Source organism: Pezoporus flaviventris, unplaced genomic scaffold (assembly GCF_033815535.1).
Source record: "Pezoporus flaviventris isolate CSIRO_AGI_PZ_B2104156 unplaced genomic scaffold, CSIRO_AGI_Pfla_v1 ptg000007l, whole genome shotgun sequence".
Classification (NCBI taxonomy): Eukaryota; Metazoa; Chordata; class Aves; order Psittaciformes; family Psittacidae; genus Pezoporus; species Pezoporus flaviventris.
In genome coordinates, this window is record NW_026892555.1 from 84067752 (window position 1) to 84093039 (window position 25288).

The window sequence follows — 25288 nt, forward strand, 5'->3', positions numbered from 1 at the left end:
GTGTGAGGTGACCCTGCCCATGGCAGGGGAGTTGGAACTTGATCTTAAGGTCCTTTCCAACCCTGACTTTTCTATGATTCTGTGACTTCTTACAAACTGCCTACTTGGCTCTCAAATGGTACTGTAGTAAATTTTTTTGTATTCTTATGGTATATTACTTGCAGTTTAACAAACTCTTACCTTAAATTTCAGGCAGCTATTTTCAAATACATCGCAAGCTTTTCTGCAGAATCAGAGAGTATACAACTTCTTCCAATCAATTTCATCAGAATCTTTGCACACTCACAGTAAGAAATATCCCCAATACTGTTTAACAAAATGTCTGTAAAAAGCTATTCTTCCTGTTGTGCCTAATTACAGTATTATTAATTATGTGTTCATGTTACATTGTATTCTGCTGGTGGTATTTGAACTCTCTGCCAATGAATACTCACTTCAGCAGATATTTTTGACAGTGGGAACATGCCATCTAGCATCAGCTTCTGTTTTTTTAATTTCTTTCTTCTCCTCTGTACCATCATGCTATTAAAATAGGTTATTATGAATTGAATCTGTGCAACAGTTTGGGACTTTTTCCTTTTAAAAAAAATCTTAAACTTTGGAACAAAAAGCTTCATCTGACCCAAACTATCACATCTGGTTTTTATTTGGTTTCTCTCATAGATGAAGCATTTGTCTTGATATTAAACTAAGATTTGTTTTAGGTACATGCTACATAAATAATGGGATGGCCCTAATTTCAGAACATACTGAATCAGAATTCAGAATGCAGAATTCAGAGCATTTGCATTGCAGAGATTTCTTTGGTGGACCACTTACCTACTTGCATATTACAGATTGTTTGTGTGACCTAAGCTTAGCTTCTTTGTATGGATGCCTTAGGATGTGGTCTTTGTTTCTTTTGAATCTTTCCTTCTTTCAGTGCATGCTCTATACCATAACAGTTAAGGCACTGACTGTGGGGCCACTGCCTCAGAAGTTACAGAAGATATTAGTAAGGATTTGAATAAATTGCGAGTTTTCAAACAGACCACTCATATGAGCTTGGAAGAAAATCATGGAATGAGGACTGACTTTAATTTGAAATGATGTGTGTGATTGTGACAAATGCATTCTTTCCATGTTGAGATAGAGGCATTGTGATTAGGGTAGAAGCTGGAGTTCATTTTGTGCCCTTTTTTTTTTTTGTTCAGTAACACTTAGGACATTCTTACATGGTGGTTTCTTGAAAATGTTAAGCTAATGATGTCTAGTATGGTTGTGAAACTGGCTGGAATTTACTGCTATGAAAATTCTCACAACTTTGTTGTACTTAAAAGGCTGCATGGGGATGAGCAAGTTTCCAAAGTCCAGACTCACGTTAATGATAGGCACACTGCAGAGGGTATGCATATTTTAGTCCGTAGACTATGTCTCGGTGTGGAAGACTTGTAAATACATTGTTCTATGTGATTATAATTTGAAATGGTCTGAGAAAGAGCCAGTGCCAGGTTCCATCACAATAGACTTGACTGGGTTAATGCAGGGCAGAAATACCTGCAGGGTAGGTAGATCAGAAGGGTAGAATGGTCAAATGTCAGTTCTGAGGGAAGTCTTACAGATTATAATGTGATCATAAATAAGAGCTAACTTTTATAATAATAAGTAATTTGGTCTGTGAAAGTTCATGGGAACTTCTCAGATGTCAAATACATGACAGGGTGAGGAACTTAATTGTTTAGCAGACAGGAGGAAAGACTCCAGTGGAAGATGACTGAAGTCTTCAAATACCGAAAAGTCCTTGTGTAAAGAAGATGATCTGTTCTCTCTGATGAATAAAACAGAAAACACTGGGCTTAACTTGCTATGTGGGAGACTAGGACCAGGGACAGGCCAAGAGTCTAGTGATTACCAGACAAGTCCAGAGCACTGAGGCAGATCTGAGGTCAAAGCAGAAGTACAAGTCAATAGGTCAGGGTTAAGAATGGGATCAACAGGGTACATGTCCAGGCACAGGCATGGCTGCAGTGCACTTCAGGCAAGGACTTGTGGATCCCAAGCAAAAGGATGGAGTCCCCAGATGGGGCTTCTTGCCAGTTCTTTCCCCAGCAGTCTCATCCAGAATTGCAAAACTGCACTATATCAGATTGGATCTTGCAGGTGAAGCTGTTGGCAGGGCAAGAGTCTGCCAAGCTCATTGGTGTGGTTCAGGGCCCTGACATTGAGTTAGATATTAAAACAACTGAAGACAAACAGTGTGATAAACTTAAGCATAGTTTTTCTTTTGAGAAGGGGGACTAGGTGGCTTCACTGGGGTAGCTCACAGTCACTTTTCCTAAGTCATCTTCCACTGGAGTCTTTCCTCCTTTCTGCTAAACAATTAAGTGCCTCACCCTGTCTGTCATGCATTCCAGACTACCAGAATCTGTACTTAGATACAAGTACTCATCCAGCTCATTGCCAAAATCACAGTTAAGTTGCTCATGAGGTGTGTTTTATTGGTGGCCTCTGTGTTTTTCTTGGTTTCCAGTTTGGAATTTCAGGATTCCTGCTAATACTTGCAATTGAAAGCCTGTGGTGGCATATTTTGGCTGTGGTGACTATGCTGGGAGTGGGGGAAGAGGAGGATCCGTATCTTTAAGAAAAATCTCATCATAGTTCTCAAATCAGATGTGCAGAACTAATAGGCAGCAAAGCATTTGTGGCTTAAATTGGCCTTCATTCGCTATTTAGTTGGGGATAAAAATACCTCTTCACAGAAATACAAAAATATTCACTGTTTCTAAAGGATATGTGGAATCACATTCTATGTTTAGTGAAGGGTATTTATACCTTAAATAATAATTGGGATCTCACACTGAATAGTATTTTCAGTAAGCGTAATCATGCCACCATGGTTCCATTAAGGAGGAAATCAATTAGCTCCCTCCTGGTTCACAACATCAGTTATTTTAGACACTTTCAGGTTGGAGTACCTGTTTGATTCTGCAGGCTTCATTAGAGCATGATTTCTGGGGTCTTGGTATCTTCAGTGCAGACAGTATTCAGAAGGATCTTCCTAATAGTATTTCAAGTTCCTAAGCAACAGCTTTCAGATGCTTTTACCTGCACTAACTTGGAACTTCTTCAGAGGGAAAGAGTAGACTCTAGAGTTAGATTAATTATTATACTAAATCCTTTTCCAGGATATGGCAGTGGCATTTTTGCAACAAAACTATTAATATTATTGCCCCTTCTTTTTCCATCCTGTCTGTCATAAAAATGCAAAAATTGTGCATGAATGCTGTGTTAAGGGCACTAGAAGGCTTTAGCCCAAATTAAGTCACTTTTTGCAAGTGAATGATTTGATAATGAAGGAGTGCAACTTCTTGCAGACTTCTAGTAACTAGAATTGGTCTCCTCCCATTTCCCACTGTAACGAAAAAAGAAAGAAATAAGTGCAGGATATAGAAATATTTCTAATACTGTAATCACAATCCCAAACTTTTGGAACTGCATCGCAGCTTTAAAATTGTTTTACACACTCTTTAATAAAAATAAAAGTGTCTCCATGGAGCCTTTACTCCTGGAGATTGCCTGCTTTGAAGGAGATGATGTTCAAATTATTGCCACATGCAAACCAGTAAATTCAGTCTTCCAATTTCCCTAGCTTCCAGTTTAGTGCAGGCATTGAGGAATTGTGTAGTTGCTCAAGATCTGTAAAGTTACTACATGAACTTTATTCTCTGCAGGTAACTTACAACCCTCTTTGAAGACGGTTAAGGCACCAGAGCACTTCAAGGAGGACAGTTCAGAAGCTTCAAGTCAGGAGGAAGGTAGTTGTGTACCTGAAGGTGGTTCTTCTCTGAGAAATTTGACCACACTCAGTTCTGGAAATCATAGAGTTGACTCATTTCTTCATTGGTACAAAGCCGAGAGATTTGAATGAAATCTGCTTATGTAAATGAAGAATTTTTGTACACTTTCAGCAGTTTTCTCAGGAGGCTGCTGTGTAATTCAAGGAGTGGGAGTGTTTATAGGCAGCTCAGAAGCAGAAGCTCACAGCTGTGTTGAGCAACCAGGAAGATACACTATACAATTTACTTGAGCCAAGATTGTAGGTTTTCATGGCTTTACCTATTCTTCAGTTAGTGGGGTTCAAAGTTGAGTGCAACATTTCAAGAGTAGCAGACTGTTTTGCATTAAATGCGCCAGATTTGTCTAGCTTTTCATTTTACATAGGATGCTCAAGTTTTCTTATTCTTAACCTATGCTGCTTTTATACTCTGGACTGTTAATAAGATCTGTTTGGGACTGGAGTGAGTGTGTTGATTACAGTTTGAAAGCTGGTGTATTCCACATACCTTAAAACCAGTTCACATGCAGAAGCAGCAGCACAGTGGCAAGTCAGTAATTTCATTCTGAAAGGAATGCCAAGTTTTGCATTTTTTTTTAGTAGTGAACAAGTATGAGCTCTTCTGGTAGGTGGAAAGGATGAGAAATGGGACTGCAAGGTGAGCACACACCACTGAACATTTACAGTACCTTTCACAGAATGACACCACTCTTATCCTGTCACACATTAAGAACTAGTAAGAAGCTTGGAGCTGATCTCATGTGCAATCAGTAATCCATATACGGAGTCCAGGCAGTTTTTTCATATTCGAAAAAAATCATTGCTGTATTCTTCTTCAGAGTTCAGAACACACAAGTAAATAAACAGCATATGCGGAAATTCCTCCAATAGTGATTTATATACTTGTCCTTAAAAAATAGGCAAATCCATTCATCTGGTGAAACTACAAATGCTTTTCAGAAAACACTTTGTCATTTTAGTCACGTGCTACCAGAAGTTTAAAAATTGTGATGGTGTGGGGGGAGTTTGTTGGTTTTGGTCTTGGTTGGGATTTTTTTAATTCCCCCCATCATAATTTGGCCTTATGTATAGCACTGAGAGGAATTCAGGCAAAGTGAAAGCTACTAAGAAGATAAAGGCTGTCAACAGTTGGAATCAAGAAAAGTTGCTTCTGTTAAAACTTCATGGTTGCCTTAAAGAAGAGGGAAGACCATGTCTCTGAAGTTCTTGTTTCTTGTTTGAGGCATATCTCTTTTTATGTCAAAGTAGTTTGTAAAGCTTTACTTGCATAGTGAATTTGTGAGGTTCAGAATGCAATACTTCCGTGTAAGGCTTGTCTTCATTTGCTATTCAGAATGTGCAACACCATTCTGAGGTGAATTTTAGCAGTTCAGAAAAAAAAACAACAAAATTCTGTACTTCTCTGACTGAATCCTTTCTTCTCTCTCCATCCCTTAATTCTGGGTGATATTCAGTCACATATTTAGTCCTTATGATTAAATATAGTGATGAGCAAACATAAATAGTTGTGATAGTTCCTATTTTTCTGTTTCATTCTACTGTGAAATGGAAGGTAAAGAGCCTTGATTATACTGTCTGTTCAGACTGATCTGTCCTCTATGCAACACCCATTAATTTCAGCACTGTAAATTAAGCCTAGCCTATTTAATGGAGATGTTTTCTACTGAGTGTCTGATAGTGATGGGCGATGAATTTGTTGGATTGACTTAAAAGGAAATAAGAATTGCTATTGAAATTATGCTTTGTTTATTTTTTTTCCAGATGTAATGCAACACACAGCAGTTCACAAGAAACATAATGGAAAAAGTCCTGTTGCCAAGTAGGTACTAGAATGTAATGTGACTGTGCTACGTTTCTGAACTTGCTTGTATCTCTGTAGTCAGGGGCTTGTGTCTGAGACCTTGGGTTTTCACCGTTTTCTTAAACTGTTTTTTTTTCATGTCTTACTGTACATCTTTTAAGTAGTTTGAGCGCTTACTTACAGACATATTTGGTGAGTAGCTATTGGACCTTCGGCATGTCACGTGCTTTGGAGTGAGCTAGATTTCTGCCATCTGGGAACTGAGAATCATTTCATATTGCAGTAACCTTCATGAAGCAGCTTGCCAACAGCCCTAAATTAAAAGGCACTTTGAATTATAAGCATAAGTATGTTGATAAGAACTTGAAAGTGTTAACTCCTCCCCCCAGCCCCTGCATGCAGATAGTAGTAGGGCGTGGTTTTGTATGATAGCTAAAAGGTTTATAGGTTCATGTGCCCTACTGACTCTATCAGAACCCTGACTGTTTTTCCAGCAGTCTTTGTTGACCAGTGCTCTCAGACCAGCTGCTGTTAAGAGAAGCTTCAGTGGAAGGCATCATAAGGTCCAAAGTAAATGCCAAATGCAACTGCCCTTTCCCAGCACTACTCAAAGCTAGCAATCCTGGTTTCCAAGCACTACTCAAACTAGCAATCCTGAAGGTAAAAATACAAAGCAAGATGACTATTTTGAAATTCAAACAAACACAGCTGCAATATGATCTGTAAGTAGCCATGCGTTCCTTTTCTTAAATGTCTCATGAATTGTGAAATGGGGAAGTAATTCCAGCTTTGTCATTAACAATAAGGAACAAAGGAGATGAATTCAGAATACATTTTTATCTGGAAAATTTCCCCCCGTTTGTTGTGAAAAAGGCAAACAAAAAGACTGCAGAAATATCCATGGAAACTCTTCACCTAAGTACTGTTTTTTTTTTACAAATTCTGTTGTTCTGACTTTTGTGTCAAATTCTAGTAGACAAATGAAAAAGGAACTCCAGTTACATTCAGATCGTTAGTATCATTTTAGAGCACAAGAATTTTAGAAGCAATGTCTTGAGAATTGCTAGGGCTTTCTGAAGACAAAGTACTGCGGTTTCCCAACATGATGCAAAACTGCGCAGCTGGTAAGAAAAGCCTGCAGGTTTGTTCACATCAGCATAACTTTTTGGTTTTTCCTTTCAGCAGCACTAGCAGTGCAAAATGTTCTTCACTGGATAGCCTTAACATACAGCACTCTGAGCAAAATGGGGTAATGGACTGGAGAAGAAAAAGCTGTATTATCCAGCAGCACCCAGAGCACTGTACAAACCTACTTGACCAGGTGCGATGCTGTTTTTTATTTAAAGCAATGTGCTGAGATACTTGAGAAGACTGTCCACTACTCCCTTATGATGAGATTTAGCTTTAAAGGATGAAGAGCTTTGCTGAAATTGTATAAACAAGTGTTGAAGTTCAAATTGCTACTGACTTAGCTTTATTAAGAAAAAAATCATCATTATTACCCCTCTCTCACAAAGTTTGGATATTTTATTTATGGATTTGTAAATAAAATTTTCCAGTAGGATGTAAGTGATCAGAAAAGACTAGTACTCATTCGTAATCAGACACAGAATCTTGTTACTGTAACGTAATTACCAGAGAGAATTTCAGAACACCTCGGGAATTTCTGTGTTACTGCAAAGAACAAACTAGAAGCTGTATTAATAACTAAACCATATTAATGCTACAGTAGCAACAACAGGTTAAACATTGTTTCTCTTACCTGCATTATCTAAGTATTTTAAGCATTAATCTGTGTTGAAAAAAGTTAATAGCTAGGTGCATATACAATTTTTGTGAGATTTGTGTCTCTTCAGTGATTGATTTTGGTGTGATTGATTTTGGTGTGAGTATAGTTGAGAAGAATAATTGTAAATAAAATCGCCTACTGAAATTGGGGGAAGGTTGTTCACTGCTTACATCTGAAACCTTGAGTGTTAGAATTGCTTAATAGTACTCCTATTCTACAAGCAGAATTTGCAGAATTATTGGTTATTATGTGGGGAATAGCAAGCCAAACAAAAGCAGTTTCCGTATTTCACAAAGCAGGGTAATGAATTGGGATTTGCTTCTGAAGATGAAATGGTACACTGCGTCAGAGCTTGACATACTGCAAACTTGAGGCAAGAAAAAAATTTATATGCTAAAGAAGAGGAAAAGCCACTTTGTATTTAAAGGATGTCCAAATACAGCATATTCAGAGAGAGACTGTTTCTGGGTTTTCAAAGATTTCACTCCTTTGCCAAATATGAGATACTACTAGCAGCTAGTAATAGTATAAAGAATTATGCAGATGGTATGTTATTTCTTATGTGCTTCTAGGCTCTATTCTAGAGTTAAGTTTAGCAGCAGCCTCCAGTTTAAGGCTGGGTACCTGCTTTGTCACTGTGTAGAAATAATTTGCCACATGTGTTTCCTCAACATCAAATAATTCCACTTAAATCAGTAAATTCTGTAGGCTCTTAAGCCTTGTGATTAGCCTTTTTGGTATGTGAAGAAACATGTTTGGTTTTATCGTCAAGAGGAAAAACAGCATGCAACCAACCATGTGATTGATATCTTTGGCATATTTGCAAGTAGTGATTTGCTGAGTGTTTTGCTGGTAATGGCATAAACATAAACAAGATGCGTTATTCTAAAGTAGTTGTTCATATGGTTATAGCACATGTGAGCACACTAGTTTTGGACTTACAGATCTGTCAGTCTAAGGGGTTTTTTATTGGCTTTCATGATACAAATTCTGTTGTTTGACTGGCATCTTTGTATTTTCTGTCTAGCATACAGTGGAAAAACGAAGTCTGTCTACAGTAAGCAAGAAGAAAGGAAAGCCACAGCTGGAAAAGTAGGTTTCAATGTAACTAGTAATGCAGAAATAGTGTAATGCTTTCACTCTGATAAATGGAGAGTCTACAATCAATTAGGTGCTTTGTTTTGCTATTGTGGAACAAGAGCTGGCATACTTGAAGCCAGTCTACATAAAAATCCTTATTTTCGCTTCTGAAAAGAAGTAGTTTGAAAAACAGAATGTAATTGTATGCATTCATTTCTCAAAATATCAGTTGTCATTCAGTGACAAGATGAAGGAACAGGAATAGATTATTAACTGATACCGAATTGTTTTTTCCCCTTTATATTTATTTGAAAGTTAAAAGGTATAAAGCTGTCCAGAAAACAGTGAAAATCAAGTAGGGATTGACAGCAACCTTTAACATTATGCAGTAGGTGTAACTTGCTGAAGTGTTTTATTAGATAATTTGCACCTCAGAGGGCTTCAGAACTTCCTATGGGCTACACAGTCCTGTACTGTGAGGAAGTGAAAACATTTCCACCCTTATCTAATATTCTGCCTACTTCCAAGTTGACTTTTGTTACTCCGTAGCCAGATGCTTTTAAACTAGTCTGGTGTATGGCTGCATTACACATCAGCTTGCAAAGATGACTTTAGTGTCAGCTGCACAATTACTTTTTTGTGTGTTTTCTTTTTTATTTAGTGTTCAGTAACACTGCTTGCAGTTTATTTCCTGGTACGCTGCCCTAACAGCCTTTACCTATTTGCTTATTATATACATTTGGTGTTATAGCTGTTAAATACACATTTCTGGCCTGGAGTCTTTGCCTTTGTTTACAGTGGCATTATATGTTCATTCATTTTTGCTTATTTGTGCCCATGCATTTGGAAAAACAAACAAACAACAAAACCCCCCAACAAAATCAAACATGAATATTAATTGCACAGGGAAAAAGCAAAGAAAACTGACTGCCGGTTGAATAACAGGACTAATGGAGTTAGAGTTGCAGCATCACAGCACATCCGTACAGGAACAGCAAAAGGTAAGATGTTTTTTCCCAAGCTGTTTGTAAGAAACGGAATTTAAGGCTTTGCAGATCTATTCATTGTTCTGCTGTAAAGGGAAAACCACAAATCTGAAATCCGTTTCAGTACAAGTCAGCATGTTGGTTGCCTAGTCTGGGATTTGACTTGCTGTATAGAACATGCTAGACTGAGTGTTCTGTATGCAGTTGCTTAAGTATGTGTCTTCATGCATAAATGGAAAAATACCAGTAAAATCTCCATCAGGTTGCTTTATGTGGAGTAGTAGTTGCAGAAAGTTACTGTTAGGCTACCTCTATCGGAAATTTAGCACCTCTAGTGTGTGGACCACCAGCATCTTGTCATTAGTGACTAGGCCTGGAATGCTAGGAATATAGGAGACAGATACAATTAAGTAGGAGCAAAAAAAATCTGAACTAGCATGAGATGCGAGCAGACCAAAATAACCTCACTTCCATATACTGAGATTAAAAATAAAAATTCCAATTTTTATTTTTAGATCTGAATTTGGATGCTGGATCCGGTCATGATACATGTGGAGAGACATCATCTGAAAGTTACAGTTCTCCTTCAAGTCCACGACATGATGGGAGGGAAAGCTTTGATAGTGAAGAAGAAAAAGACAGAGGTTGTATTTATGGCGAGTGTGCTTGAACGTCTTTTTTCCTAGACCAATCTCTTGTATTAATTTTAATTAGTTTCTCAGTTTGATTAGCTGCTTTTATTTCTGAATTAGCCACACTAGCCATTTTGCTTTGTGGGTTTCATGACTCAGCAGAGGCATAGCTGTCTTGAGATATTTCAGCATTACAGTAATGGGAAAAACTTTAGCATGAAAAAGATTGGGTTTATATCAAGTTCTGTTTGGCATGTCCGAGAGGTCCTTCTTTTTGTATTGACAGTTTAATTTGCCACTTCTGCCACATTCGGGTAAGCTGTGTTAATGTCTTTCCAGGTAGATGCAAATTCCTAATTCAGTCTGTGTCCTGCTCTTCACGTTTGCAGATACACACAAGTCAAAAGCACAGTAGCTAGTTGGGCAGTTGGATATAGGCAAGTGGTGGAGGTTAACTTAGCTTGATTTGGGTGAATGAAAATGAACCTCAAAGTTGTTACTATTCAGGAGGATGTAACTATCATTTGTGTCACAAAACTTAGGAAGTTTTAGGTGGATAAATGATTCCAGGGCATGACTACGTTGCTTCAGATTCATTCTTCTGACTGACAAATGCTTGTGTCTCCACAGATACAGACAGCAATTCTGAGGACTCTGGGAATCAAAATACAACCAGGTTTACAGGCTACAGTGCTGTCAGTTCATCAAATATGAACAAATCATCTGCTCAGATCTCTTCAGTGAATAATGAAAATGGAAGCCTTTCAGAAGATCCTTTGAATGCAAAGTTTCAGCATATTTCCTTCATGCCTGCCTTACACTGTGTGATGCACAGCGCTGCCCAAAAGCCTGAAGCAGTTGTCCCACCACCCATATCAGCGGATGGTAAAACGATGGGAATGCTTGTTACCACACCTGTTGCTGTCTCGCCAGTGAGGGAGTCTGCAAATTCACCTCCTGGTGGAATGGGCCCAGTAACCTCTGGTGAACCTGAGAAACGCCTTGAGCTGATGGCTTCCCCTTTGCCAGTCCCATCCACTTTCCTTCCACATTCTGTCCAGCCTGGTAGCCCTGCTTTGCATTTGGCAATACACAGATTGAAAATGCCCTCTCCACAGGGATCATCAGAAAGTTGCACAGTTAATGGACCACAGCAGCCGACAGGAAACTTGAGTATTGGATCACCAAATACTGCCTTTATCCCAGTCCACAATCCAGGTAGTTTCCCAGGATCCCCAGTTCCTACTACAGATCCCATCACAAAACCTGCAGCCCAGGTGGTAGGACTGAATCAAATGGTGCCTCACATTGAGGGAAACCCAGGAGCAATCCCTCAGCCTACCAATCTAAAGGTAGTTCTTCCAGCCGCTGGTCTCTCCACAGCAGCACCACCACCTCCACCAGCTTCATACGCTTTGCCAGGCAGTCCTCATGCTACCAGTGTGTTGCCCAACCAGAATACAAACGTGCTAAACACTGTAGCAACTTCCTCACCACCTCAGTCTGCTGGTTTAGGTGTTGGTCAGGTCCAGTCCACTGTTCCTCCTGCAATACCTACACATACGCCAGGCCCTGCCCCTAGCCCGAGCCCTGCTCTAACACACAGCACTGCACAGAGCGACAGCACGTCCTACATAAACGCTGTTGGAAATAATAACACTAACGGGACAATGTTACCTCCACAGCAGTTGGGATCTGGTCCTTGCGGTTCTTGTGGACGTAGGTGTAGCTGTGGGACCAATGGAAGCCTTCAGATTAATAGCTATTTTTATCATAACCCACTTCATGGACAAGTCTACAGAGTTCCATCTTTCTTCACTCTGCCATCACTTTGCAATGGCAGCTACCTCAATCAAGCACATCAAAGCAATGGAACACAACTTCCTTTCTTCCTGCCTCAGTCTCCATATGCAAATGGGCTTATGCATGACCCAGTGATGGGGAGCCAAGCCAACTATGGTATGCAGCAGATGGCAGGATTTGGGAGGTTCTATCCTGTATATCCAGCACCTAATGTAGTTGCCAACACAAATGGGTCGGGACCCAAGAAGAATGGGAACGTTTCATGTTACAATTGTGGTGTAAGTGGACACTATGCGCAGGACTGTAAGCAGTCATCCATGGAGGCCAGTCAACAAGGTAATCATGATAACTCCCAACGGACTTGCTTTTGAGTTTAGCAGTTTCTCTTTACCTTTCTGAATGTGCTGTTTCTGGTCTTGCAGAAAGGTGTGCGTGTGTGTGTATGTTTTGTGTAGATGGTTGTGCACTAGTGACCTGCTCTAGAACTGCAAGTATCTTATCTCTGCCTGAAAATTCTGTAGAACAGTGCAAGGGAACGGGGCTCTCAGCGTGGAGTTGAAAATGGGTGTGATTCAGAGCTGGGAAGTCAAACTGTATCAGTCCTAAATTGTTCTTTTTTCACTGGTACGTTTTTGGCATTGTGTTGACACTTGCATGTTATTTCAGTTTTTTCTGTTCCTGATCAGTGGGGTTTTTAAGAGAATTCATTGGCAAAAAGTGAAAGATACTAATTACTGTCTGTGGCACGAACTTGAGTTCTTAAAGCTTGTGGGAATTGATAAAAACACCCCACAGACTGGCCATTTGGTAATTTAACTTTTCTAAAGCTTACCTTTGCACAATCAGCTGTCCTCCTGTGCCCCATCACGCAATACAGAAATGAAACATGCTTTAACTTTTTGGACAAGTTGCAGCAAACAAGCAGAAACCAATTGGAACTAAACATGGAAGGATTGGCTTCAGTTGTGTATGCCATTTCTCCATCCACAAGAATGGGGAAGAGGCGGTGTTCGCATAGAGCATAAACGGTTTTGATTCTTGGCCTGTGCTCTTTCTGTCTTTCCTTGTTCGGTCAGACTGGAACAGGAAAGATGAACCTTGATGGGGGTTGCCCTTCCTTTGTGTTTTTCCGATAAAGGTGAAGCCATGTATCAGCAGTCCATGTATTTTTTTTTTTAAACTTAAGAGTTTTAACAAGCAAGTGCAAGGATGTAGTATAAAATCTTAGGACCTTCTTTAAAAGGACTGGAGGATGGTAGTGCCTTTTGAAGAGCATGTCCATTTTGATACCTTGTAGTGGTTTTGTAATCCGTTTTAATTGTGAGCAGTGACTTAGTAGTTCTCTTTCCCGTTTTAGGCACTTACAGACTGAGATACGCACCTCCCCCTCCCCCTTCCAATGATACCTTGGATTCTGCAGACTGAAACAAGTAAACATTGCCTACTTAAACTGAAGCTTGGGAAATCGGGGGAAGGTGTGTGTGGGAGCGGGGGGGGTCGGTCTTGTGTTTTGGGACATTCCCGGTTTTATATTCTTTTGGAGTTTTTCATTGCTTTTGCACCTCTGTTCCATACAAAAGAAAAAAGCTGAGTCCCTGGTCTCCTCCTGGTTCTACAAAAGGCTTGCGTAATGCATGTAATTCAAACACACAGCCAAACAATCAGAAAGAGCATTCGAACCATGCTTTTGCACTGAAGACTTGAGACATGTGCAATGTTTACTGCATTTTTTAGAAAAAAAAAGTCCTCTGACCTCTGAGATCACTGGTAGAGCAGCCATATGGTGAAAGAAGAAGCTTGGTCGTGTTCCCCACCACAATCTTCTTCCCTCCCTCCCTCTTCTCCTTATGCTGCTGTTTTGTTTTCTTCCCCTGTTTGTCCACGTGAATTTGCTGGACTTGCATGAGTGTTTAGCAGTTCATACAGACCCTGCCCGTACTCTAAATTAATGCTCATGAATTGAGGGGAGATGTTCAAGCGCCCTGTCAGGAGAGTCCAAAGGAACACACAATACTGTACGTGTACTGTATCTGTTAATAATACATATACACAGCTCTTGAGAGTCCCAAATACATGAAAACGCATAGAGCAGGAAGGGGCTGAAACTGTGTGGACTGGAACAGATTCAGAAAAATGAACGCGCGTAAATTGACAGATCTTTCTTCCGTTGTAGCCTGTATGTTCAGCATCAAAGGTGAAAACAAAACCTGGTATGAATGTTGTACTCAGTGTGTTTGCATTTGTAATGAAAGTTGACAGCATTTTTTTCCTTTTTTAAAGCTATTCTACATCGTGTCAACTCAGAATGAACATTACTTGATTGAATATTTTTTTCCTAAACTATTACAGTGTTGCATTGTACTTAGAATGTAAATGTTTTATTTCAAACTGAACAAAAGCTATGGTTTTCTACAAAATAGTCAGGTATTAGTATTAGAACCTGTCTACCAAATAGCAAAGTCACTATTTTATAACAATTTACCACTATGCGTAATTACGGTATAATGTGAAAGACTGAAATGAGTGTTCAGATGGTATTAATCATGTCAGTATCATGAGTAAGTAAGTTTAATGCTGCTGTATTTTTTATTTTATTTTTAAAAGCCAATATATGTACTAAATTGCTTCCAGGTAATATTTGATTTCCTAAAGTGCACTGAGGTTATCTGGAAGATGAGTGTATTTTTTGACTGCTGCATTCAACACCGATGAACAACTACCACTGTATATCCATAGGGTTTGGCATTCCTCACAGTTCATGGCAGAGATGTTTTTTCTTAAAATCAGACCTGTTGTCGGTAGAGGGATGAAAGAAAATCAGTCTTTGGTTCAGTCATCTAATAAATCGCTAAACAGACAAAAAACTTGAAGAAAAAAAAAGCTTGATTACTACATTTCTTCATAGGTAGCATTTATATTTATAGCACCAGTGTACATTTTGAAACTTTTTTCTTGGAGGGGGGGATGGGGAGGGAGGTAGATGAAAGCTTTAATTTAAAAAAAATCTAAAAAAAAAAAGTTTAAGTAGTAAATGAAAAATTATTTTGATTAAAATTTTTATTTGATCTGGGTATTTTTGGACCACTTGAAATGAATGAACTGCGTTTGAGTTGAAGTGAGGGTGTTAAACCACCAATGGACTTGTATTGTGAATTACCTGCCAGTTGTACTTTATGGAACTTATTTTATGATTTAAAATACTGTACTGTAAATAGGAGGTATGTTACCTTCTCTTTATTTGTATGTTTACCATATACTTTGATATTTGAAATGTACTGGAAAGGTCACTTATATTTCTAGAAGAGATTGGATTTTATGCAACCTTTTTCCTTGAATTAACAGCAATAAAAAAAAGGAAAAAAAAAAACATTTCCTGTGTTCAAGTACTGTCCTTGGTCACTGAGAACAATGCAGTAAGTGGTGATGCTCTGCTCTGGGTGTAGGGATGGGATTGTGGAACCTCTTGCCAAGCTACCATTTTGTTTAGAATCTGTCACTTTTAAGACGAAGCTGAGATTATTTGGCTCCAGGTCAGTCCTGTGTCTGAAGCCAGGACACTGTCTCTTGATTTAAACTTCTTTAAGATGGTTAGATGGATCTCTTGGGAGAAAGAGGATGACCTTGTGTGACAGTCCCAGGACTTTGACCTAGCCTCTTTCAGAACAGTTAAGCCTTTTTTATATTATGATGATTCCTGGATTTGGGCTAAAACCCAGTTGAAACACACTTTTTTTGAGTGCAGTGTAAAGAATATGTGTGCTAAGGATGTAGTAACTGGAAAGTGAGATCTTTCTTCTGTTTGCTAAACTGGGTGCAAGGACAACAGGAGTTGCCAGGAGTAGGGAAGAACCTTAGAAGCATGCAAGTTACAGCTCAGGTGTCTGATACGAACGTAGTACCTGACTGTACTCAGGCAGTGCTGAGAAAGAGAAGGGCACTAACTACTCTGTCACCTTGCTTTACTGTATAGGTAGCGCTTCTAACTCCTGCTGCTTAGCAGCAGCTTATCTACAGAGCTGAGGGCTTTATCTTGGGTCTTTATCCCAGCTGACTCCCAGAGTTTCTCACTTCCTGTGAAACCAACAAAGGTGATGGGAGGGCTGAGAATTACCAATGAGCCCAACCTCTTAGGCAACTCCCACAATAATGGGGGGTATTGAACCCTGGTGTCATGCAGACATCGTTACACAGCATTCATTTCTGCAAGTGCCCGGCGTCCCCTACCTGGACACCAGGGAGTGCACACGTGTGTCCAAGGAACTGGTGAACTACTGTATTACCCTGAAAATGCACTCTACTTACCATGCCATCCAAGCTGCTGATACTCTTGTTTGCCTTCATGCTGCGAGCAACCCTGACTTTAACAGATCCTGGTTGGATCTATCAATTCGAAAGTCTAAAAGTGCATACCCTCTGGCACAGCAAGTGGTATAAAAAACCTCATCCTACTGATGCTGCCTTGCCTGGAAACTTCACAGTGCCCACACCTAGCCATCCTCTTTGGCAGCAGCACTACCACCTGGGCCATGGGGTCTGGCTACAGCTGCAGTTCAAGGATTTCTCTTTCCCACCGAGTGGCTTGGAAACTGTTGAACACCCTAAAGATAAATGAGAAAATCCCACTGGCTTGTGCGCCCGAGCAGCTACCTGAGCTGTTCATGAGTGACTTCCAGGTACTGTGCTGCTGCAGGTGGAAGCCTGTTCATACAAACCATTTGGTTCCTAAAGCTGGAAGAAAAAAAGGAACGATGAGGAAAGCATGGACAGGCTTGGAAAGATGAGAGCATAAGGGAGTGCGATGATGCACACTGCTTGCCTGGGAGTGAACAGATGGCTTCATGTTCCCAGCTAAGCAACCTGAGGATGGCAGTGATGGCCTAAAGCCTAGGTTTTGACTTAGCTGATACTACTGGGGAAGTGAAGGAAGAGAGGGCTATGTGTCGTGCCAAGGCAGAGGGAAAGTGAAAAGTGCAGAAAGGTACACAGAGAACTGTGAAGCTCAACCAGTGCCAAGCTACCTTAGCTGTCAAGAGGTGACAAATCTCAGTACCATTGTAATTTGTTTGGTTTGCTCATGGCTGTCTCCAGAGGTGTGTTGACCCCAGCCTCCTGCAGCTGCTCTGATGAAGTAAGGTTGCCTAAATTCTGCACATACAAAAAAAGCAGCTTTGGACAATAGTGCTTCCTGCTCTATTGGCTGGTGGCTACAGCTGCTACAATCAGGCATGATATATCTAAAGGGTATGTGGATTGCACTTGTGCTTGGGAGGAAGAAGCACAAGTCCTAAATGCACAGCCACGAGTTTATACTGGGGCTTGAGTGCTGTCTCAGCTACTAACCTACCATTCTTGTGCTCCTCTAACAAGGGAGGAAGGAAAAGCACATCTCAAAGCTTTGCTGCAGGGAGAGCGTGCTGCTGCTCCAGCTGTGGCTGTTGTATGCCTCAGCTGCTAATTGGGACAGAGAAACAGGGTTTCAGTTTTGATCCAGCCCTTGAGCTAACAGCGGCAGACAGTTGCGTTCCTGAGCCCAATTAAGCTGTACTTTGGAGCAGATCAGAGTTCAGAATGCATGAACAGCTGCATTTGGTCCGGCCGAAAATACACCGGTGCCTGCATCCTGTCTCCATCAACCATCAGTGGCAGATAGTTCAGAAGAAAGTACTTGTAATACAAAAAAGAGAAAGACAAGTGGTAACTAATTATTGCACACATGTTGCCTAGCAAAATGAAATGTCTCCCGAGTTCATCTTCACAATAGGTGGCAGCATAACTCTACCAGTGGAATTCACGGGAGCTGCTGAGGCACTGCGGAAGGTGCTTCAGTTTAATTTGGTTTTAACATCTTCAGGCCGTCTAAGTAAGCTTACCTGGGGGACTTCTTTGACTTGCAATTTTGGAACGTTAGTTTCTGTAGGGTTTTATGTATTTTCTCACACGAACATCATACTACTTGTCTCTCACCAAAAAAAAAAGCGCACCCTAAATGCATACCTGAAGTATTAACAACCTGGAGAAATACATATCTGAAGTATTAACTACCTAGAGCTAAAATAGCCCAGGTCCACAAGGAACACTGAAGACCCAGAGGATTGCAGGCACATGTGAAAGCTGTGTCTTAAGAACTACTGAGCATTAAAATGGTTCAAGGTACTTGTTTTCCTACAGTGAAGAATGCTTTCTGAGGACCATACAGCTTTTTCTGCAAACTGGAATAATTCCTCAGGGAGTCTGGCTATCTTTCCCGATAATGAAGTGTCTTATTTGTCTCTCTCTAGTTAGTCTGAAGGTCCACAGATCAGATATTTATCTGGGTTATCTCATGCTCAGGAACATGTTGCCCAAGAGACGGAACATAATAAAACCATTATTTCTAATATCAACACATGCTCCCTGACTAGTGCAAAGGGTCACTGTTGTATGAATGGGTCAATAAAACAATGTACAAAAGCACAGGCTGAAAAAAAAAGTGCTGAACTTGGTAAGGACAGCATAGCTCTCTCTTAACCATTAGTACATTCTTTATAGAACTCTTCTCTCTGATGCAAGATGGCCAATGTTTTACTGACTTCTAAAGTATGTTTTTTTCCTGCGACAGAGGATGTTGGTGATTGATAAAAAGTTAACTCCTACTGATGCTCATTGGTGCGACTAAGGAAAGAGAGGGATTGTTGCTTAAAAAACCTACTTGCCATTGAAGTTTGGTGTCAAAGTACTGGTTAGGACTTCTTAGAAAAAAAAACAGTATTATATATAATAAAATATTACATTAACATAGTCTTATTTTACATAATGTATAGCTTGAGAGTTGAAACCATGGCAATTCCAACAGCTTCAGATTATTTTCCTGTTCTGACTGAAAGTAAGTTTTGAAACCGATGGCATGTTGAGATAGAGTAGTCAATATAACATATGAAAGTAATTGTGTTGCTATCAAAATGCTCTTTTGTTTTTAATGTTTTGTTGCAGGATATGCACACGCCCCAGCAGAAGAGTGGACAGCTTAGCAGTGGCAAGACTTCTGGATGAAAACATCATAGGACTTTAATTTCTCCTTAAAGACCAGATTGGCTCTGAGGTGCATGTCGACCAGGACTTGTAGGTATTTCACTGTCAGCGTGTAATCCTGGCCTCTCTCAACACCTGAAATAAAAATTGCCAATGAAAAGATCAGTAACGTGTGAGGAGGGAGGGGGAAAGGAACAGCAACACTAAAAAAATGCCAGCAGGCACTGGGGTGTGCTTGAGGTGAGACAATTTTCACCCATCGCTCGATTTCGTACCGCAGCTCACACCCATTTCATAGCAAAGAACCTCACAAAGCAACTGCATCTATTTGGTACAAAACCGGCTGAATTCTGTGTTTCACCAGAGTGCAGCTGACCATATCCAATGCATAACAGAGAACATGGGTGCTTCCAGCAACCTGCACAAGGTTATGTGGATTTGGAACGGGCCATAAGAATACATTTAAAGTCTTACGGTGTGCATAATTTTTGCAGTTACACAGAGTTGTCAGGTAGCTAACATGTCCTTTAGACTGTTGTCTCCATTTGATTTGTCTTCTGTCTTTATCTCTTTGCTTTTTTTTTAATGTATCTTGCTTTTGCCCTGATTAACCCTTTAACCATGCACATGATGGAGAGCCATTTGAAATGCCTTAATCCAGAGTATGCAAACCTTCAAACAATAGTATTGGAAACTTGCTAATGCAAAACAAAACAACCTGTGCAAGGGGGTAACTATTTCAGCATGAGCCTGTGCCAGTACCTGTCCTTGCAAAGGCAGCTAAATAGGGACAGGGACTTCACATTGCACTTTGAAACATCACATTTTAATTCCTTCCTAAAGAAGGTTCTCTCTTTTCTAGCATGTTCTTTGGTGGAGGAGGCAAACCATGGGTTGTTAATATAGACGTAGACAGGAAAAGAAATGTGCTTGGCTATTCTGCAACTAAAGCATGATGCCCAAAGGCTGCCAGGCTTCCAGTGCCACTGCAGAGCAGCTACCCTGAGATGTGACAGAGCTGTCACTTTGCCCAAGCCAGAGCTGTCTCGCCAGGCTGCTATGACAGCGCTTTCCTAAATTTTGCTCTTGAAGAAGGGAATACTCTTAACGCTTTCATTGCCATCTGTTGCCAGCAGGTTCCTAATGCCAGTGCCTCATCAGCACTGCCTTCAGGCTAAGGACAAGGGGGCTGCTGCCCAAAATCTGGTGCAGGATTTTAAAGGAAGAGGGTGCTGATGTTTGATTTCTGAAGGCTTTTTCAGGCACCTGGGTGACCTGTGCTGTCATTTGCACTGACAGCCCCATCGTTGCTGGCAAAGATGGCAGAAGCGGGAGGTGTTTAGCAGCTGGAAGATCAGTTCACTTCAGCAGTGACCATCATGTGGCTTACAGGTTAAGTAGAATGGAATGGAATGTTTAGAAGGGACCTTAAAGCTCACCCAGTTCCAGCCCCCTGCCACAGACAGGGAGACCTTCCACTGAACCAGGTTGCTCAAAGCCCTGTCCAACCTGGCCTTGAGCACTGCCAGGCATGGGGCAGCCACAGCTTCTCTGGGCAACCTGTGCCAGTGCCTCACCACCCTCACAGTAAAGAGCTTCTTCCTAATGTCTACTCTAAATCCACCTTTTTTCAGTTTAAAGCCATTCCCCTTGTCCTACCCCTACATGCCCTTGTAAAAAGTCCCTTCAGATTTCTTGTAGGCCCCCTTTAGGTACTGTTAGGCTGCTATAAGGTCTCACAGAGCCGCCTTGTCTCCAGGCTGAACAGCCCCAACTCTTTGAGTCTGCCTTCACAGGAGAGGTGCTGCAGCCCTCTGATCATCTTTGTGGCCTCTGGACTTGCTTGAGCAGGTCCACCTCTCTCTTGTGTTGAGGGCCCCAAAGCTGAACCCTGTACTGCAGGTGGGGTCTTGCAACTCAATAGGGTGACCTGCCCTGACCTCCCTGCTCTTCCCAGACCACATCCGATCCGCTCAGGCAGGGGCATGCCACCTCCTTGGCCAGCAGCAGGTGACAGGCACTGCAGCTAGTGAGTTTTAAAGCTGGTTTTGACTCGTGCATGGGTGGTGGGGGTACATGCACCCAATGGCAGAGGAGTGGGTGCTGGGATCAGGAGCCATGTGTGGAACAGAGCTTCTCAGTGGTGGTCTGTGCTGCAGAAGATTTGTTCCTGAACTTCAGTGCTTCTTGCTTTTTGTTTCATTTTGAAAGCAGAAACCTTCCTAGCTAGTAGTCATCTCGCAAGCAAGTACAGCGAGGGCTGGACAGAGTAGGTCAAACCAGCCTGACGGTAGCAGTGGCGTGTACAGCCAGCGTGTGGGCACCTAGAAAGTTTAACCACTTATTTGAGCCTGCCCTTCCTTCCCCCTTCCCTCCCAGCCTTCTCGGTTAATGCCTGAAAGTTTCATCTTTCAGCTCTTCAGCACACATCTTTAACCAGTTTTAGACAACTTCCATATTCAAAAGACTTCAGGCCTTGAGGCACCCTCAGGCAGAGGGAACGCTGTGTGAGCCCTCTGCCCCCCACTGTCACTCACCCCCTCCTTTTCAGCCTTTGTTTGGAGTTGTATCTAGTTTCCTTCTGAACTCTTTAAAGCTCCTTACTTCAATGACGGATGTGGGTAACGTATTCCATATGCTCGCTTCCCTTTGGTCGGCGAGCTCTTCCCGTCTCTGTCTCTGATCCAGGGCCGTGCCAGGCTCCTCCTGTTGCCACTTGAAAGCTGGGAAGCGCCGTTGGTTGTTTAATGAAATGAAATGAAATTAATTTCACTTCAAACGTTCTCTCTTTGGAGCAGCACACAGCATTGCTCTGCTCTGCTGAGGTGTCTGCCTACCGTGCCCTAATTGTTTCATCCGTGCCAGGATGGTGCCTTTACAGCTGGCCGTGCCTTTGATACAAGGAACTGTGAGAGTTTAAAGGCAGGACAGGGAGCGATGGCGGGGGAGCCACCGCACCTGCCTGCACCATCCCTAAGTGGGGGGCCGTGCTTCACTGACCCACAGGCCAGAGCACCAGCGGGGTGTTTTTCCAATGAAGGACAAGGAAAAATGAGGCAAAGCTAATGCAGAAAGGAAGAGCTGGCATCATCAGGGCCTTGGGAGCACTCACAGGCCTTATGGAGTGTGCCCAGCCTCCCACGGAGCCCCCATACGCCCTGCCCTGCGCCCAGCAGCCCTGGCTCAGTGCAGCCAGGGCCTTGGTGCCTGCTGCAGCAATGCTGTCCCTGCACCACATCCCGGCTAAGCAATGGATGGATCTTCCCGGTGGGCCCCAGACTCACGCCGCAGGTGACCCCCTCTCCTGCTGCTCTTGCCTGCACCAGGTCTGCAGCTGTCAGTGGACCTGTGCCCATCAGCATATAGGGGCCTGTGGGGTGGCCGGGTTGCTCTCCCTCATGAGACAGCCTTGCTCTCCAGCTCCCTGGCAATCATGGCCCAGTGTCTTGCAAACCTCACCTCTTCATGTTGCGTGAGGTCCCTTCCGCAGCGCGCTGTCTGAAAACTACTTACAGGTAGGTAATGGTTTCCTTCTTACTGTATCAGCAACACGACAAAGGACAGTGGGTGGCAAATAGAGAGAGATGGAGGTCATCCAGTTTTCAGAAGACATCATTTGAAGTGCTTGATAATTGCAGCAAAACTGAACAGCAAAACACAGCTGTGGAAAGGGAAGATGAAATGGAAGGAATCAGACTAAAATGTAGCTATTAGATCACTAAATATTGTTTATTTGAGGCTGGTTCAGGTTCAAATTCAGTCCCAGGTACTCTTGTACTAATTTCTGTCATGCAACAAATGAAAAGCCAAAGCAATGCACTGCTGATTGTGCCAGCTGTGTCTCTCCAGTGAAGCAAATGCTTTTATGCAAGTACTTTCGCAGCAGTGTGGAAGCCGTTAAACTGTGTGGTTATGGATTTCACCACTCATTGGAGACCTATTAAAAATAAGGTATTACATAGCATGCCTGGGGCAGCAGGGACGGGTGAAAGAGGGCAAGTTTTGGACCAGACCGCCATGGCCTTATCAAGGAAAGCAAAATACGTCTCTCTAATTTTTAGATACCATAGCCTTAGCTAGAAACTCATTTGCCAGTCAGGGAAGTCAGGGTATAAAATGTCCCTCCTTAAGGCAAAAAGCAGCAATAATCCCACGGCACTGCCTTACAAACGTGAATGCAAATGGATTTCGAGTGAAGGTTGTTCTATTACCAGAGGTATTTCAAGCCTACGGACTGCTTGTTCCCAGGCCAGGGCTCTGCCTGCCCTTTGTTGTATCTGTGAGGAGACTCCAGCCGGGCTCCCACAGGCTGTGTGTGTGGATGGCACCTGGGAGGAACAACCTGGGATCAGCTGGGCACTGTTATCCAAATGAAAGATGAGGTCATTTGTCCCTTCACCTCCGTTTCCATTGCACTGCCCCTGTTGGGTCTGCTCTCATCTAATCTTTGGCCTCAAGTCCTCCTGTGCTACCACCTTCCATATCCTTCCTTGCACCTGTTCAACTTCCAGTGGGGCAATGGGGTCAGCTGCAAAATCCCTGCTTCCAGGCCTGCCACTGGGTAAGCTGGACAGAACTTTCTCTTCTCCAGCTACGACATTTTCCTGTGGTTTCTCTGTCCCATCCCCTTGTGAATGCTGTACTCTGCTGCTCGTCTGCCTCGGTGCATCCACAAAGACTTCTCTCTGTCCTGGGTTTTTTTGGCTTTCACTAGCTGTAAGATGTTTCTCAGCTGTCTTTATGTATTTTTATGCTGTGTTGTTTAGTTTAGCATCATATTATGTTCGAATGATGTAATTTCTGGCTCAAAGAGCTTTAAATTTCAGAAAATGTAATTGGGAACAAGCTCACTCTCTGGATCAGTTTTCTTCTGAGCATCAAGGAGATTGGCCTTGTCAATCCTTGGCAATTGTGGTGAGCATCATTTATAGTGGGGAGACAAGGCTTGCCCATGTCTGAGGCACAGGATGTTGGATAGGAGCATAGCTGTGGGTTCTGTCCCTCATGGGACTGAAGTAGAAACTCAGGTGTAGGTGAGGTGGCCACTTTGGTGGTCACTGGAGCTAAGGGGGTGGCAGGAGGATGGCTGCCCTCTAGACTCGCATGGCACAAGGTGGAAGTGCATGTGTATTCAGGATCTTCCTGCTGCCTAAGAGAACAAAGCAGAGGGAACTTGGCAGTGGTAACAGCTCCTGGGAAACATGAGGCTTAGACATGAGCAGCAGTGAAGACCTCACCCTGCACAACATACAGATCTCAGTGGCTCTGTAGTGCCCTTGTCCTGCATCCTCTGCCTGGAAACTGTCTGTTTCTCCTCCCTGAGGTATTTGGGGCATCTTCTTGGAACAAAGGACCCCTGAAGCCACCACTGGTGTGTGGGGTTGAGGCTCTCCTCCCTTGACAGGCTTAGCTCTCTCTCTTATTAAAAACAAAACCAACTTGTTTTTTGAAGATAGGCTGAGAGTGATGCTTCTTTCCTCTAAAACGCTCAAGTGCCAGCTGAGAGCAGAACACAGCTGTAAAGAGCTTCCAGATGAACATGCACAGGAAAATCACAACCTAAGAAACACACTTCACTCCTTCTGTGCCCTGCCCTCAAGGTGCTGGCTGGCTTTTGCTGGTGTACCTCTTGCAGCTCCCAGTGAACACCTGTGAGGTGGGAATGTGTCTCCATCTCCTGCCCCAACCCAGCCAGTACCACAGGTCTTAGATGTCCCCCAGGACCATGCTTCAGCCAGTTGCCTCTCATTCCCACCATGGATACATCCAAGTGCCCTCCATAAGCATGCAGAACAAGACCTGTGGGACATCCGCCTTCTAGAATCATGACAATTCCTTAATGAGCTGCTATCTTCTCCCGTCCTACTTAATGCTGTATCTGTTATGGTTGTAGACAGGGCTCAATTCAGTAGCTCGCACACTGATGTCTAGTGTCATTTGAGAAAGCCTGGCACACCCCAGCAGTCCTGCAGCTGCCTCTCCGGACATGTGCATGTCTCCTGTATGTCTTGAGCCACATTTTCTATCTCTGTGTTGCAGCCACAAGTAGCTGTGAGTGCCTTGGGTGGCAGTGAGACACCTGGGTGCAGGCAGCTGAAGAAGGCCCTAGCTGCACGCCCTTTACAGTGGAAGCAATGGGCAAAAATGAAAGTTCTTGATTTATATCAATGTAATTTAAGGCTGCTGGCCCCTCTGTGCCCTAAGATACACAGTGCTCTGCACCATCCCTGGGGACCACTGCCTGGGTGGGTGCAGCTGGGGTGGCATGATGCTGCAGCATGTGTGGTGGTGGTCCTGGGTCCTCTGTGCACTTCCCAGACCCATGTAGGTACATCCCCGTGTCCTCAATGCAGT

General features: G+C 42.5%; 1 protein-coding gene across 7 annotated transcripts in view; it reads left to right on the plus strand.

Moving 5' to 3' along the window:
* The window catches only part of ZCCHC2 (zinc finger CCHC-type containing 2), a 45288-nt gene extending 26189 nt beyond the window's left edge, over nt 1-19099 (plus strand). Inside the window, exons 6-15 of one of the 7 annotated variants that reach the window (XR_009742671.1) lie at nt 193-287; nt 3711-3794; nt 5597-5654; nt 6819-6957; nt 8453-8517; nt 9412-9506; nt 10007-10147; nt 10754-12262; nt 13284-13401; nt 18896-19099. Coding sequence is in view for 6 of the 7 variants with exons in the window: in XM_061449317.1 (XP_061305301.1) it covers nt 193-287; nt 3711-3794; nt 5597-5654; nt 6819-6957; nt 8453-8517; nt 9412-9506; nt 10007-10147; nt 10754-12262; nt 13284-13351 (2254 nt within the window). In the remaining variant the exon portion in view is untranslated. Of the gene's footprint in view, nt 1-192; nt 288-3710; nt 3795-5596; nt 5655-6818; nt 6958-8452; nt 8518-9411; nt 9507-10006; nt 10148-10753; nt 12263-13283; nt 14552-18895 lie in introns of those variants that run through there. The other 6 variants (XM_061449318.1, XM_061449317.1, XM_061449319.1 and 3 more) reach the window with 6 other exon arrangements.
* Nucleotides 19100-25288: the final 6189 nt, after the last annotated feature.